The following is a 14396-nucleotide window of genomic DNA, read 5'->3' as shown; positions in this document are numbered from 1 at the left end:
TCCTAGCATTATTAGTATTTGAATAATATGTTTAATAAATAAATAAATTACAATAAATAAGTTAGTACATTGTTTTCTTTACAAAATAATCTTCAGCTAACCACGGCTTCGGTTGTCATCCCTTCGCCGGTATTCATCGCTGGTGTCGTAGTAGTTAATCCGAAAACCACTTCTCGTTTGCGAGTTTCCAGAAAACCATCCAGCCAATCATTCCCGTCGCGCGTTTTATATCCACTCTTTTTCTTCGTTGGGACTGTGGATCTACGCTTAGTTGTGGGAATCCTATTCATCGTACCCATCGCCGCGGGCATATCGCTGTAAACACCAGCAGGGAGTCCTGGACTGTTAAGCATGCTGCTGCTCCCTGGACGAGTAACGATCGGTAATGATTGCGTTTGAACACTGTTTGTGTTGAACCAACCTGCGAACGGATTGTTCTGCGGAATAATCTGCTGAAACTGCGCCTGAGCATTGTTTATCAGGCCTCCGAATGGGCTGTTCTGGGCTAGCTGCTGAACATTATTGGCGATCGTGTTGAAAGGGTTTTGCTGAGGGACAATGTTAGGGAAAGTCGTATGCAAATTGTTGTACAGATTTGAAGGAGTCAGGCTGGATGGGAACTCGCTGACTAGGGTCGTGAAGAAGTTTCCGTTCCCCGCACCGGCATCGTAGAAAATGGGCATCGGCAAGGAACCTGGGACTGCGAATTGCTGTCCCATGGGCGGCCCATATGGATATTGGATAATTCCCGCCGAAGGATAATATTGTTGGTTTTTTATGTGACTGAGTATTGCATTGGTATACTGAGGATCAACGAAGTTGGGATTCAGAGCAGGATTGTAGGAGGGTGGTAATCCGAACGATTGGTAGCGATTCGATGCTGCCGCATTGGTATGTTCAGCTGGGATATTTTGAGAACTCAGAGACTGTGCCTGGTTAGGGATTGAAGCGAGAGTTTGGCCGTCAGCTTGTTTGATTTCGGTAGTTGCGCTACGAATAAATATAATTTTAGCAAATGCTACCCATTTAACAACAATGTATAATACCGATATCCAAACAAATCAGCCACAAATCGGGTTATTATCACACTGCCATCCGGCTGCATGTACCCATATGACCCACGAACGGTCCCATTCTGGAGTTTCTCTTCATCTCGGAATTGAATGTTTCCGGTAGCAGGATCGTCCACTTCGTATCCAAATGCGTATGTTCCAGGACCTGGAATGTATAAACGAAAGAGTGTTTATCTTATGTTTCAAAAGTATCGGCCGCCCGAGTTCTCACCATATGGATTTGGAATGTTGTAAGAGGGGAACTCGATCATTTGCAGTCGCGGCGCGATGTTTTGCGGGAAATCGCGTACAAGTTTGGCCGTGCGATGTTTTCTGTGTTGCTCCTGGATAGCATACGCGAAGGCGATCGTCATCGCGAGTAGAATCTGAAAATGTATGAGAATACGTATTATTTTATTTTATAAGTAGAACCCCGATTATCCGCTAAAGCAAGTTCTATTCTAATTATGTAGAACTTTCCGAAATATGTCAGTGAGTAGTGGACTTTGCTCTTTTGTATGACATGGCTTTCACATTATCCGACCACTGATGTGCACGACCTTACAGATGGATAGTTCAATGATTAATGTATTGCACTACGCGCTATTTTATTTTTTTGCACAATTTCGCGTATAATCGGAATTCTACTGTATTTTGTTTCCATCGAAGAAAATAAATGTTTGAGTAAAAAGAACAATTTTTATTTAATGTACACAAAAACTGTGCCTTTCGTCAAAACTGTTAATATTGTAATTTCCTATAGCAGAAAATGACGTTTTTTTGTAATATTATATGCCGTCTTCAAACAAGAAGTAGATTCTACAATAATTGTATTAACTAACATATGTCTATTGAAAGAAAAAACGTCATTATGATTAATAATATAATTTTTTAATTTTATATATTTGTAACAAGTGCTGATTTGACAACAATCAAGTACAAACATAAGAAAACAGGATACAGAAGTCTCTACTCAATTTAAATGAATGCGGTTTTATTGATATGAGCACCACACAGCACTAGTAGCTGATTACGATATACCATTATGATTTCGTTGCATTTCTCAGGAAAACATCCCCACTTTTCCACCCTATTTTTACAAAGCACACAATGTACCCATCAAGTTTCGAGACTGATAGTGAAAATGAACTTTTCAACAAGTTGATTCACTATTTCATACATCATTTGCATCGATTAAATAGTGATTCAAATGCAACTCCGTCTGCGAATGACGATCTCTATAGTAGCATGTCCGAAAAAAGAACCTGAAACTATTGAGAACCAGAGCAGAGGGCACAAAACCCCTAAGAAGGATATTTGTAATAGCTGTTATCCATGGTTATTATGCAAAGAAAAAAAATGGATAAACTCCGTCACAACACGTCACATTCACTTCTTTCTTGAATGGCGTTAACGTTCCCTGTGGAACTTTTGCCGTCTCAACGTATGCATTAACTATGCATTAATCATTTATTAACACTTAGTTAAGATTTCTTAAGCCAAATAACACGCCTTGAATGTATTCCAAGGGGCAAGCTCTAGAATACGCGTGACCACAGTGTAAATCGAAGGAAATTTCTCTGACGAAAAATCTCCCGGCCTGAACGGGAACCGAACCCGAACATCCGGCATGATAATGTGAGACGCTAACCACTCGGCCACGGGTGCACGTCACTCACCATAGTGAATCCTAGTTCTTAACTCCCCCAATAACAATTACCCTTTCCTTGATAAAGGCTAGGTAATCACGCTATAGAGGCGACCCTTCCGACCTTCGGACGGCAAATATCATACTAACATTCATTCCCTTCCCCTGGTGACTGTAAGGACGTGGCCGGCGTCGTTATTGACTATTTAAAGCTCGAATCATCGAAACTTGCACAATGAGAATGATTTGCTACTCCCAAACGTCATTCGGTGTGTTTTTGGCGTAGGATTACGTCTTTCGGGAACATATTGGGGTACAAATTGAAAATCGAAAATCGAGCACATCGTGAAAATGGTCCAATTTCAAACGCTTATTGCTCAGTCAATTCATGAAGGATTGATGAAATTTTAGCGTCAATCGATTTCGGCACTCTATCACAATTTTTTATATTGAAGAAAATAATATATGTCATGAAACTAACTATCGAACAATTGAAGAATCTCAACCCCTATTCTAACGGAAACTCCCACTTCTGATTGGTCGAAATTGACGACACACGCGGCGGGACCCTAACAGAGACATCAAAACCAAGCTGCCTGGGGAAATCGGCATTGCAAATACATGAAAGTAGGGGGAACTTTTGCTCCCACCGAAATGTGTTCCCTAACAGAGACATCAAAACCAAGCTGCCTGGGGAAATCGGCATTGCAAATACATGAAAATAGTGGGAGCTTTTGTTCCCACCGAAAAGTGTTCCCTGACAGAGACATTAAAATCAAATCATTATCAAAGAGTTTAACGATGTAATTCTTCAAACATATCCAAAATCGACAGATAACCTAACGGAATCCTACGTCAACTATGCGGTCGTGTCTCGGACACAACCCTCCTGCGACTTTTTGTTCAATTTCGCTGATTCAGGACAATCACGAAGAGCAACTAAAGGGTGTGTCACATCAAATTGCATCACGGAAAAAACGCTGTAGAAATTTAATTTTTAGGAATTATATCTTCAGCTTTCGCTTATAATCAGATAAGAGTGTATAGATCACGTTGGCCATGCATCACTGTCAATTTTTCGTAAATTTGGAAAAATGTCGTCGAACGAGAAAGAGCGTCGTGATTTAATCCTGTGCACTCATTTCGAGAATCCGGAGTTGTCACATCGGGACATCGGTAAGATGCTGGGAATCGTCCAATCCACGGTCAGCAGAGTACTAAAACGATACTTCGAGAACCTAATCATCGACCGGAAGGTGAAGAACGGCAAAAATGGATGCTCCGTCAGTGAAAAAGATCACAAGCGCGTAGTTAAGCAGTTTAGACGTGATCCGAGAAGTTCGGTCCGGGATGTCGCCAATAAGCTGAATTTGTCAAGTTCATTCGTCCAGTGGACCAAGCAGCGGGAGGGCCTGCGTACATACAAGGTTCAGTAGGCTCATAACCGCGACGAAAGGTAAAACATGGTGGGGAAGACGCGAGCCCGGAAGCTGTACACCGAAATGCTGACGATGCCGCTTTGCCTGGTAATGGACGACGAAACCTACGTCAAAGCGGACTTTCGTCAGCTGCCGGGCCTGTTGTTCTTCTCCGCAGAGGACAAATTCAGCGTTCCGGAGGAGATTCGCAAGCAGAAACTATCCAAGTTTGCCAAAAAGTACATGGTGTGGCAAGCGATCTGCTCTTGCGGGAAGCGGAGTGCCCCCTTCGTGATGACCGGCACGGTAAACGGGCAGGTTTACCTTAAGGAGTGCCTACAGAAGCGCTTACTACCACTATTGAAGCAGCACGAGGGCCCGTCCATCTTCTGGCCGGATCTCGCTTCGTGCCACTATTCAAAGGACGTGTTGGAGTGGTACGAAGCCAACGGGGTCACCTTCGTGCCAAAGGAAATGAAGCAGGCCCTCCGGAAGAACCCAAAAGTTGTCAAATCGGAGGCGGACTTCAAGAGAAAATGGATTTCTGTTCAAAAAAAACTACAACCTGACGTTGTACAGAACCTTATGGACGGGGTAAAGAGGAAGGTGCGAGCATACGGGCTTGGGCTCGAAGTATGAATAAACAGAAAATGCCAAAAGTTGTAATAGTTTTTATTTTACTATCTAAAAATTTCAAAAGGATCGGTCTACTGGGCGAATTTCTACAGCGTTTTTTCCGTGATGCAATTTGATGTGACACACCCTTTACGAATTGTACAGTCTACCCAGTATAGTGCGTGCTCTAGATCGTTTTGAAAAATGGAGTCCAACCCATCGAGTCAAGCTGTTTGAATTGCACTAATGTCGTCAAAAATGTCATTTGAATTTTGTTGTAGCTTGGTGCCAAATCAGGCGGATGATTTTGGACACAGATGCTTTTAGCATCTTTCACGACAGCGCAGCGATAATCGTAGGTATTGGACAAATGCCATGCAAAGGTGATTTTTTTTTGCATTTTCAGAATACGCATAGCATTTTGTAGTTACTGCTGGTATAATTTGCGATGAAGTGCACCCCTTATTTACTCAAAACTTTGATCGAAAAAAAGGCTAAACGTATCATTCTGAAATTATCTCTGGGGTTTTGGGAATACACTAGACTAGGTTGAGCAAACGTACCGTTTTTAGCGAGACGGTACCGTTTTTTCGACCATTTTTGATTGTCCCGTCTAGGTTATTAATCTGTATTTCCGTATTTTGGATACGGAGAAAAACATATTCCTTTGCCATTATTTTCAATGTTTTTCTCCAATTGAACTTCTGATTGGAACTTGGATTTAAATTTTGCTCAGTGTATCCGTAGAGAAAGAGTTTTTCTGCCAATAGTTTGTTCATGGAGAACAATGGACAAATATATATTACCAGACATTGTGGTTTCGTTGGTGAAAATTACGATAAATTGTTTGTGCATGGTAGCACGTTATTCCTCTCACTTGGATCTGCTATTTCATACCGTTTTTATGGTTTAGTTTTCTATTTTCTTTCACAAGAAAAACGTTTTGTTGAATAACGTGACTTATTTGAAATCCCGTGCCTCGGACTCTGGTTGCTTCTCATCAGAGATTGTTTAGCGACCTTTCAAACATTTATTGTTCTTGTTGAGACACTGAAGTTTCGGAAGTTACAACATAAAAGAGAAGAAGTATTTTGACTAATGAGATGCAAACTGTTCTAAAAAGTTTAGTTGATTTAGGTGGTATACAAGAGGCTAAATTTATAAAAACTATGAACATTTTTTACGATCCTGCGTTGGAGTACATCAAAAAACGGAAGACTGGTCTAGGAAACACAATAGAACAATGAACACTCCGTGTTCAGATAAAGGGTGTGTCACATCAAATTGCATCACGGAAAAAACGCTGTAGAAATTCGCCCAGTAGACCGATCCTTTTGAAAATTTTAGACAGTAAAATAAAAACTATTAAACTTTTGGCATTTTTTTATTCATACTTCGAGCCCAAGCCCGTATGCTCGCACCTTCCTCTTTACCCCGTCCATAAGGTTCTGTACAACGTCAGGTTGTAGTTTTTTTTTTTGAACAGAAATCCATTTTCTCTTGAAGTCCGCCTCCGATTTGACAACTTTTGGGTTCTTCCGGAGGGCCTGCTTCATAATCGCCCAATATTGCTCTATTGGGCGAAGCTCCGGCGCGTTGGGCGGGTTCATTTCCTTTGGCACGAAGGTGACCCCGTTGGCTTCGTACCACTCCAACACGTCCTTTGAATAGTGGCACGAAGCGAGATCCGGCCAGAAGATGGTCGGGCCCTCGTACTGCTTCAATAGTGGTAGTAAGCGCTTCTGTAGGCACTCCTTAAGGTAAACCTGCCCGTTTACCGTGCCGGTCATCACGAAGGGGGCGCTCCGCTTTCCGCAAGAGCAGATCGCTTGCCACACCATGTACTTTTTGGCAAACTTGGGTAGTTTCTGCTTGCGAATCTCCTCCGGAACGTTGAATTTGTCCTCTGCGGAGAAGAACAACAGGCCCGGCAGCTGACGAAAGTCCGCTTTGACGTAGGTTTCGTCGTCCATTACCAGGCAATGCGGCTTCGTCAACATTTCGGTGTACAGCTTCCGGGCTCGCGTCTTCCTCACCATGTTTTGCCTTTCGTCGCGGTTAGGAGCCTTCTGAACCTTGTATGTACGCAGGCCCTCCCGCTGCTTGGTCCGCTGGACGAATGAACTTGACAAATTCAGCTTAATGGCGACATCCCGGACCGAACTTCTCGGATCACGTCTAAACTGCTTAACTACGCGCTTGTGATCTTTTTCACTGACGGAGCATCCATTTTTGCCGTTCTCCACCTTCCGGTCGATGGTTAGGTACTCGAAGTATCGTTTTAGTACTCTGCTGACCGTGGATTGGACGATTCCCAGCATCTTACCGATGTCCCGATGTGACAACTCCGAATTCTCGAAATGAGTGCACATGATTAATTCACGACGCTCTTTTTCGTTCGACGACATTTTTCCAAATTTACGAAAAATTGACAGTGAAGCATGGCCAACGTGATCTATACATTCTTATCTGATTATAAGCGAAAGCTGAAGATATAATTCCTAAAAATTAAATTTCTACAGCGTTTTTTCCGTGATGCAATTTGATGTGACACACCCTTTAGATGAAAAACAATTTTTTATAAGTAACAATGATTGAAGAAATTATAATTAAAGAGATAAAAAGGAAGAATAAATAATCCGTGTCAGTTGCAAATTATTAGGTGCAAAAATTTTCAGAAATGGAAAACAAATTTATAAGGTCTAATGAAATCATTGATTATAATTTGTTTCTGCCAAACATTACCGCACCACTTGAAAGAATTTTTTTCCTATGATGATAATCTACGATTCCTACGTTGTGGATAACGGAAAAGTCACGACTCAATGTTAAAACCATTAAAGCTATGATAATTGCCCAACACAACTTTGATCTGGAATATAACAAATTTTATGAATAATTTTCCAAAAATCATAATCTTCTTCCCAATGTCGCTTCATCATCTAAATACCCTTTCGCTGTAGAGCTTTGAGTTGTAGAGCGTTGTAGATGTTTGATTGCTTGGTTTTATTCTCGGTTTTATTCATTAAGTGAATAAAAGTGAAATTCTTCCAAAAAAAAAGACGGGTGGATAATGTCGGGGACATAACAGGAGAGACGTAAAATTGCATGAAGGGCTGTCAATTGAAATAATTTATTGAACATCCGAGTAGTTTTTCTGTACCTGTTAGCAAAAGTGCATAACCAACGACACCACTTCTAACCATTGTTTCCGGCACAAATACGTAGAAAATTCATTATTGATCGGAATCGAATCACCATGGTAGTGGATGTGGATGGTAGAGCTCAAAAACACTCCCAAAATCAAACAAGTTTTCCGCAAGCAAACCAAAATCAGTTTACTTTTTTTATTATTTTGAATATCACTTTAGAGGACATCGATTGTCCGTTGGATGGCAACAAAATTTAACTCGTTGACCATTGCTACCGCTGCACACTGCTGATAATTATATCCGTGGTTATGCTGGAACGTTGACAAAGCTCTGCTTTATGGTTAGAAAATGAATGATGTTTACAGAAGGCAACTACCAAATTTATTTCATTTGACTGGCGGTAGACTTGACATTAACATTTCACAGTTATTCAATTGTTTATCTCAAAAAAGATGTCATTCATTGTGATAGATGCGTATAAATATTTCCTATCTATTGATGCAAACTCCTGTGTGATCTATTGATAAATGCACGAGTTATAAGCATTCGAAATATTTATTTTTGTCCTACGTGTTCAGTGTTTAGATGTTCATTTTATTCCGTCGATCTATGTAGACCAATACATTCTTAATACTAATGCTTAATACTAATACTACTTAATAATAAAAGTCCTGTTGGACGTAGTCCTACGTCAAGATGTCCCGTTTTTAGCCCTGAACTATTTGGTCAGCCTACACTAGACTAACATTGTTTCAACTAACATTAGAGCTTACTACAATATTTACAATTGCAGAATTTTTTTCTAAAGCATTTCGAAAAACGTGTTAGGGTATTTTTTTAAAAACCGACCCAATTTTTTTTTTCTTTTTCGTCAATGCACAATGGTCCAGGAGATGCATTTAAGTGGAAATTAGCATTTAGAGCTTGACAGTTATTCTCTAGACAAAAACTGTCTTAGACAAAGTTGTTACTCATGATAGAGCGCTCGTTTTTATGTTATCAAAAATAGGGTGACCAAAATTGTCGATGAAATAAAAAATCTAACTTTCTTGTCTTTATAGATAGAGGTAAACATAGTTCGACAATGTTGTAGCTCCAATTATGTGAGACATTTTTGTAGAACAAAGTTTATCTCTATTTCTTGAAATAACCGATATAGCGCTTTTTTTCTAAGTTACGTTTGGGTCACCACAAAAAAAAAAACTGTTTTTTTGCTCTAGCTTTTATATTTCAAATTTTGCATGCAAACTGTCTTCGAAAGACTTTTAGAGCTTTCTAATGTAAACATTTTTCGATGTAGAACTTGTCAATAACTCAACTTTACTCAAAGTTATTGATATTTCTTCCCGAATAACACCCTCTTTTCATTTGTTTGTCATTATTTCTGGGGCAAACACAAAAAATGCTTGTTGACGGAATTTGAAAGAACATATTTCACTCTATATGATGTGTGATTTTCAAAACTATGTTATTTTTTGTGTTTGAGTAAATTAAAATTGTAATCATGAGTTTTTGGATGAAAACCCATCAATAACTTCGAGCAGGATTAAGATATTGACATGTTCTGCATCGCAAAATGTTGGTATTGATAAGCTCTAAAAGTCGTACGAAGACAACTTTGATGTGGAATTTGAAATATAAAAGTTAGAGTAAAAAAATCCGTTTTCTCATAGTTACCCTAATGCAACTCAGATAGAAAGCGCTAAAAACAACTTTGTGGGAGATATTTATTGTTTAGACATAGGGCCTGATTACGAACGTCACTTCACGGTGAAAACGGAATAAAATGCATACAAATTGCATACAATTCATTTCGTTTTCACAGTGAAGTGACGTTCGTGATGAGGCCCAAAAACTGTCTTAGACAAAGTTGTTACATATGATAGAGCGCTTATATTATGTTATCAAAATAGGGTGACTAAAATTGTCGATGAAATGAAAAATCTAACTTTTTTATCTTTATAATTAGAGATAAACATAGTTTAACAATGTTGTAGCCCCAGTTATTTTAAACAACTTTGTAGAACAAAGCTTTTTTCTATCTTTTAAAATAATCGAATTAGCGCTTTTTTCTAAGTTGCATGAGGGTGACCATGAAAAAACATGTTTTTTCTACTTTAACTTTTATATTTCAAATTCTACATCAAAACTCTCTTCGTACGATTTTTAGAGCTTATTGATACCAACATTTTGCGATGCAGAACTTGTCTATATCTTAATCCTACTCAAATTTATTGATGGTTTTTTACCCAAAAACTCATGATTTCAATTTTAATTTACTCAAACACGAAAAATAACATAGTTTTGAAAATCACACACCATATAAAGTGAAATATGCTCTTTCAAATGCCGCCAATAAACTTTGTTTACGTTTGCCCCAGAAATAATGACAAACAATTGGAGAGAGCGTATTTTTTGGGAAGAAATATCAATAACTTTGAGTGAAGTTGAGATATCGACAAGTTCTGGATCGAAAAATGTTTGTATTAGTAAGCTCTAAAAGTTTTTCGAAAACAGTTTGCATGCAAAATTTGAAATATAAAAGTTAGAGCAAAAAAAACAGGTTTTTTCATGGTGACCCAAACGTAACTTAGAAAAAAAGGCGCTATATCGGTTATTTTACGAGATAGAGATAAACTTTGTTTTACAATGATGTCTCAAATAATTGAGACTACAACATCGTTGAACTATGTTTACCTCTATCTATAAAGATAAGAAAGTTATATTTTTTATTTCATCGACAATTCTGGTCACCCTATTTTTGATAACATAAAAAATAGCGCTCTATCATATGTAACAACTCTGTCTAAGACAGTTTTTGTCTAGAGAATAACTGTCGAGCTCTAAATGCTAATTTCCACTTGAATGCATATTTTGGACCATTGTGCAATGGAGGTCAACAAAGAGAAAATTCGGTACATTTTACACTTTTTATTTTATAAAGGCGAAACTGCAAGCCAGGCCGCTGACATTGTTAATGGTGTGCTAGCAGTGATAACAGTGAAATACGTGCAATTTAATTTATTTTTATTTATTTATTTTTTTTAGTGCATAACATGCATAAGTGCATAACTAAATTCAGATCACTGCTGTCAACAAATGGTCCGTTTGGAGTTGAAATTGATTAGAAACAAAATAAGAAATAGGGACCAAGAGAAGATTGTAAAAATCTATTGCTAGAGTTTTTCGCCGTTAAGGACCAAGACTTCTATGATAGAGACATTATGAAGCTCCCCTTAGAATAGCAACAAATTTTACAACAAAACAGTACATATTTGACCCAAATCCAATCCGAAGCATATTAAAAATAGTTTTGAATTTCACCCAAAAATTATAGATAACTATTTCCCCAACCTAATACATGTATATAAAACAGTTGAAAAACCCTTTTCTCGATTCGTTTATAACCTGTGAGTACAAATTGGAGACAGTATATAAAGGGTGTGTCACATCAAATTGCATCACGGAAAAAACGCTGTAGAAATTCGCCCAGTAGACCGATCCTTTTGAAAATTTTAGACAGTAAAATAAAAACTATTAAACAACTTTTGGCATTTTCTGTTTTATTCATACTTCGAGCCCAAGCTCGTATGCTCGCACCTTCCTCTTTACCCCGTCCATAAGGTTCTTTACAACGTCAGGTTGAAGTTTTTTTTGAACAGAAATCCATTTTCTCTTGAAGTCCGCCTCCGATTTGACAACTTTTGGGTTCTTCCGGAGGGCCTGTTTCATAATCGCCCAATATTTCTCTATTGGGCGAAGCTCCGGCGCGTTGGGCGGGTTCATTTCCTTTGGCACGAAGGTGACCCCGTTGGCTTCATACCACTCCAACACGTCCTTTGAATAGTGGCACGAAGCGAGATCCGGTCAGAAGATGGTCGGGCCCTCGTGCTGCTTCAATAGTGGTAGTAAGCGCTCCTGTAGGCACTCCTTAAGGTAAACCTGCCCGTTTACCGTGCCGGTCATCACGAAGGGGGCGCTCCGCTTTCCGCAAGAGCAGATCGCTTGCCACACCATGTACTTTTTGGCAAACTTGGATAGTTTCTGCTTGCGAATCTCCTCCGGAACGCTGAATGTGTCCTCTGCGGAGAAGAACAACAGGCCCGGCAGCTGACGAAAGTCCGCTTTGACGTTGGTTTCGTCGTCCATTACCAGGCAATGCGGCTTCGTCAGCATTTCGGTGTACAGCTTCCGGGCTCGCGTCTTCCCCACCATGTTTTGCCTTTCGTCGCGGTTAGGAGCCTTCTGAACCTCGTATGTACGCAGGCCCTCCCGCTGCTTGGTCCGCTGGACGAATGAACTTGACAAATTCAGCTTATTGGCGACATCCCGGACCGAACTTCTCGGATCACGTCTAAACTGCTTAACTACGCGCTTGTGATCTTTTTCACTGACGGAGCATCCATTTTTGCCGTTCTTCACCTTCCGGTCGATGGTTAGGTTCTCGAAGTATCGTTTTAGTACTCTACTGACCGTGGATTGGACGATTCCCAGCATCTTACCGATGTCCCGATGTGACAACTCCGGATTCTCGAAATGAGTGCACAGGATTAATTCACGACGCTCTTTTTCGTTCGACGACATTTTTCCAAATTTACGAAAAATTGACAGTGAAGCATGGCCAACGTGATCTATACACTCTTATCTGATTATAAGCGAAAGCTGAAGATATAATTCCTAAAAATTAAATTTCTTCAGCGTTTTTTCCGTGATGCAATTTGATGTGACACATCCTTTAATCGAACTCACCCTGTTATCTAATTTATTATCAGGGAATTCGACAAAACTCACAACCTGATTTGTCGGATATTTTCCTTTTTCTTTCGGATGAATGATACATTCGGGTATTTGTCACATTCGGGTAAACGTGTTTGTTACACAACTGTTTCCGTCATAGACTCAATCAGATGTCGGACCATTCAAAGACTATAACTGAGGTCAGTCACTGTGAATCAGAACAACATGAAAAACAGGCAGATTAATAGATATAGGAAAATGCATCTGCCCATCATGACAAAACTTCCAAACTCACTTTGCCAGTTATCATGGACGCATTGTTCGGCACATTACATCTGAATTCAGAGATTCGGATCTTCCAATCATATATGACAAGTTAATCAATCCATCTGGATTTTGTCAGCTAATTTTGACTTATATTTGCAGATTAAGCAAACATTTACATTGATTAATTTCAGTTGGAATTATCCCATATTCATCGCACGATCTCAGGATGATGTCAAGAGCTGATAATTATAAGCAATCTGCATCCAGCCTCTTGCATACGAGAGTGGTGGGCGGTTGGGTTGTTTCCGCACATGACCATATTTTCGTGCACCTTTCGCTCTGCCCCGCTCTCGGTGATTATTGCGGCTTGTGGACAGCCGCAATTAACGGTCACCCAAAAGAACCGAATGGTCCGTGTGGCTTGACGAGTGGCGTGCGAGTCTTTTTGATCATCCGCCCACCCCGGCTTTTTTTCACTTGTGTGAGAATGGTACTGAAGGGTGATCTTGTCCCCTCTGGCGTTATGGGTAATAGGTTAGGTTCCCAAATACGAACACCAATGGTAGCAAGACATATCCCAGCGGGATTCAGTACAACGGCACAGGTTCATCAATAATCGACGTCCGACGCAATCGACACAGCTGGAGAGCAGCTAACAAGACACATTAAAAGCTACCAACTTGATGGGGCTCGCCTTCACGAGACAAGCCAAAACATTGTGCGATTTGAGGTTAACGGCCAAACGCAAACGGAGTACCAGCAGCCTGAATAGCTTGAATTGTTTTACTGTCAGGCCAAATGCGTCACTTCTAGTTCAGAGCGGAGGAAGATAATAAACTTTGCGACTCCCAGTGATGACGAATGAATTTTTCTAACTAGGAGCTCCTAGAAAAATGGTTCAGAGTTAAATGCCGAGAAGAAACCCGTTATATTGAGGCGAAATGTCAATAACCGGGTTATTGTACGAAATGGACACATCCTATTCAGATTAAGCAGACCGTTTATTCGCAACGAACCATCATCCAAACCTAAGCTTTCAATTTCTTCTCAGTCGTTAGACAGACATATGATCACCCATAATCGGTGTTTTGTTTTCTCATTTAAAATTCATCATGATTATGATTTTGGTTAATAAGTTTTTATCGAGTTTAATAACCCAGTACACTTACAATTATTGTTGGCAACTTCATCGTTATGTCCACTTTTGCAATCAATCACTTTTTTTAATCAACAAACACTTGAGTTCACTTCGGTAGCCGTAAAACAGTTGCCGACAACAAGATCTTAACTCAGCAATTTACCAAACAAGTCATTATCTTAAGTCCCGAAAAGATCCGACTCTTTGTCATATTAATTCACTTCACAACCTCACTTGAGAATTATACACACGCACATGTCCCCAGAGGCCACTTGCAAAACAAAGTTAAGCTCGAAGTCGGTCGAGGAAGAAAAATAAGCAGAAAAAAATCTCCAAGTGTCGCTACCACGAAGATCTTGCTCGCGGAAA

At 39.8% G+C, this 14396-nt stretch overlaps 1 protein-coding gene across 2 annotated transcripts; it reads right to left on the bottom strand.

Moving 5' to 3' along the window:
- LOC129770262 (uncharacterized) lies at positions 1-14396 on the bottom strand. 2 transcript variants are annotated; one of them, XM_055772974.1, is made up of 5 exons: positions 14059-14396; positions 1285-1438; positions 1047-1218; positions 422-990; positions 1-364 (listed from the first exon to the last, which is right to left on the bottom strand). In XM_055772974.1, exons 1-5 carry the CDS (start codon positions 14077-14079, stop codon positions 93-95), a joined length of 1188 nt encoding a protein of 395 aa, XP_055628949.1. In that variant the 5' UTR covers positions 14080-14396; the 3' UTR covers positions 1-92. The 2 variants fall into 2 exon arrangements, with proteins under 2 accessions (XP_055628949.1, XP_055628948.1); XM_055772973.1 differs by having other exon boundaries at positions 1-990.

Source organism: Toxorhynchites rutilus, chromosome 2 (assembly GCF_029784135.1).
Source record: "Toxorhynchites rutilus septentrionalis strain SRP chromosome 2, ASM2978413v1, whole genome shotgun sequence".
In the NCBI taxonomy this organism is placed as follows: Eukaryota; Metazoa; Arthropoda; class Insecta; order Diptera; family Culicidae; genus Toxorhynchites; species Toxorhynchites rutilus.
Note: the sequence above shows the minus strand (reverse complement) of the source record. Positions and strands in the feature narration are given on the sequence as shown.

Bases quoted from the DNA above. Each gene is read 5' to 3' on its own strand.
- LOC129770262 (XM_055772973.1), bottom strand. From the start codon at position 14,079: ATGAAGTTGCCAACAATAATT. The intron at 1,439-14,058 runs GTAAGTGTACTG...ATACATTTTCAG, and splicing joins TGAAGTTGCCAACAATAATT to ATTCTACTCGCGATGACGAT. The intron at 991-1,046 runs GTATTATACATT...ATTTATTCGTAG, and splicing joins GCTGATTTGTTTGGATATCG to CGCAACTACCGAAATCAAAC.